This window comes from Nanorana parkeri, unplaced genomic scaffold (assembly GCF_000935625.1).
Source record: "Nanorana parkeri isolate BGI_ZX_2015 unplaced genomic scaffold, ASM93562v1 scaffold122, whole genome shotgun sequence".
In the NCBI taxonomy this organism is placed as follows: domain Eukaryota; kingdom Metazoa; phylum Chordata; class Amphibia; order Anura; family Dicroglossidae; genus Nanorana; species Nanorana parkeri.
Window position 1 is genome coordinate 1,746,104 of NW_017306390.1, and position 2,201 is coordinate 1,748,304.

A 2,201-nucleotide genomic window follows, 5' to 3' on the forward strand; every position below is an offset into this window, starting at 1 on the left:
TATATATATATATATAAATATTTTTTTAGCATGCATACCTTTTTCCAGCTGCCAAGGTCACAAAACACACAGGGTCCTCTTGTTCCTTTTCTTCCCCCTTGCAGTGTATGGTCTTTACTTCTGTACAAAGCATTGCTCACGGAATGACATGTGAGCCCTGGTCTGTATAGCAGTACTTTGAGCCCATGGGGATGTGATTAAGGAGCCTGAGGGGCTGATTCCCTGGGCACAAAGGAAGTTGGTTGAATGACGTTGGACAGAAGCAGCAGGTGTGTGTGGTGAGTCTTTGGGGGGCAGTGCATGGGTGGAGGTGAGTATTGCAGTGAAAGCTGTGTGTTTTTTTTGTTTTATCTAATGCTGGACAATATATTTTTTTATTATAATGGGGAGTTGGGCTTTAATGTACAAAATCAGGTTTTAGCAACAAATGTGATTCTATGCTTTCCATAGTGCCGAAGCTGTGTTTTGTACATTGATTTAACAGTTGAAGGGTTAAGATATTATTCTTTTTTTTATTTTTTTTTATAACAATGCGCAAAGTAAAGCAAAACAAAGTGTGTCCTCTCTCCCACAACTGGCCTGGCACAGCACATCAGGCATGCAGGTTCCCTCAGCAAGGAGGCTGTGAGTGCGTGGCCCACTGCCATGCCATGCAGATACAAAATACCCACGCAGAGCCGGATTAAGAGAATCACGAGCCTGGTGCTGGGGATTTTGGTGCGCCTTTTGTCAATGGGAAAATGTCAATGGTCATCAGGGCCCTCTTCCTCCTGTCCAGGCTGTGATTTGTAGTCTCTCTACAGCTTGGAGTTAGTGGCTCCAAATCCCAGCAATACATTTATAAAGCAATGCAGAATGGCAATGGCTATAGAGGACTTTATCCCAACAATACATTGTTAAGCACTACAGAATAATACCATCAACTGTAGAGGACTACAAATCCCAGCCATACTTTATAGAGCAATGCAGAATACTATGAAGCTACATACTCTGTGTTGCTCCGGGTTCATGACCTGATGTCTCAGGGGGGCTGCGCAGGGTTGGTTTCAGGGGGGCTATGTAGGCTCTCAGGAGGCTGTTAAGGCCCGGTTTACATATTCTGCAGCTGGTTTAAAAATTGCAAGACCAATACCAGTTTATACAGAGCAAGAAATAGTTTGCCTGTAATTACAATTCAGGGACTCTCATTTACTCTATTTTTTTTTTCCTAGCTAAATGAACTTGCAGAAGTTTCTCCTCGAACGTCTGGGGATTTTACAGACACATCACTTAAAGGAATGAATTTGATTACATGTAATCTTTGTTGTAATTGCAGGATGAAATTGCATATGTGTTCTCCCACCTTTCCATAAATTTGAATATATTGGATTTATGAAATGAGTCTGCTTTATCCCTTGTTCCTCATTAATCACTCGTATTTCAGCTCTGATTTTTGACTAGGAACATATTAACTAATTGTCCAATCTCTAATTAGCGTACTTTCCCAGACTCTGAAGAGATCTGAAATTGAATGGCTAAGACAAGACCTCTTCTGTTTGGCTTGTATATACATAAAAAAAAATAAAAAAATAGCCATATATGTTCAATATTCGCAGCATTATTTTGAAACTAGACCTGAATTCCAGATTACATAACAGGAAATATTACTTAAAAAAGACCAATCTGTCTGATAACTAGATATGCCGATCTTTTTGCATTATGTCATTTTGCTTTACTTTACTGTTGCCCGTGTACATGTTAAGGCATCTATAGTGCAATGATTATGCTATGCGTAACACATTTTTTCTTTTATAGAAAATGATACTTAGTCTGACTGTTGCTGCTTTATTTGACAGCATTGCTTATGTTATGGTAAGTTTTTTTTTTTAAATTTCATTTTGTGGGTATATTTAAAGAGTTAAAATGTGAATGGGGCTAAGTGTGTGGCAGTGTCATTAAAGGGACCAGGCAAGACAATGTTGTGTTTGGGTTTTCTGATTTTATAGTGCAGATTAAACAGTTCAACAACATGGTGGTGGCCCAACACAACTGTACAGCAAAAATAAGGCACGTTCCCGGTTATGGTAGAAGACAGTCCCAAATAGGCACGAATGCACATTGCCCCTGCACCTGAATATCCTGAATATGTTTGGTTTTAGTCATAATGGCATAATGTTTTGTTTGTTCATATCTTTAACTGATACACATACACACACATATAT

General features: G+C 39.2%; 1 protein-coding gene across 1 annotated transcript in view; it reads left to right on the forward strand.

Moving 5' to 3' along the window:
* LOC108784649 (G-protein coupled receptor 1-like) overlaps positions 1-2,201 on the forward strand; it is a 401,418-nt gene that overhangs the window by 71,116 nt on the left and 328,101 nt on the right. Inside the window, exon 4 of the mRNA XM_018553518.1 lies at positions 1,795-1,851. Within this exon, the coding sequence (XP_018409020.1) occupies positions 1,795-1,851 (57 nt within the window). The remainder of the gene's footprint in view (positions 1-1,794; positions 1,852-2,201) is intronic.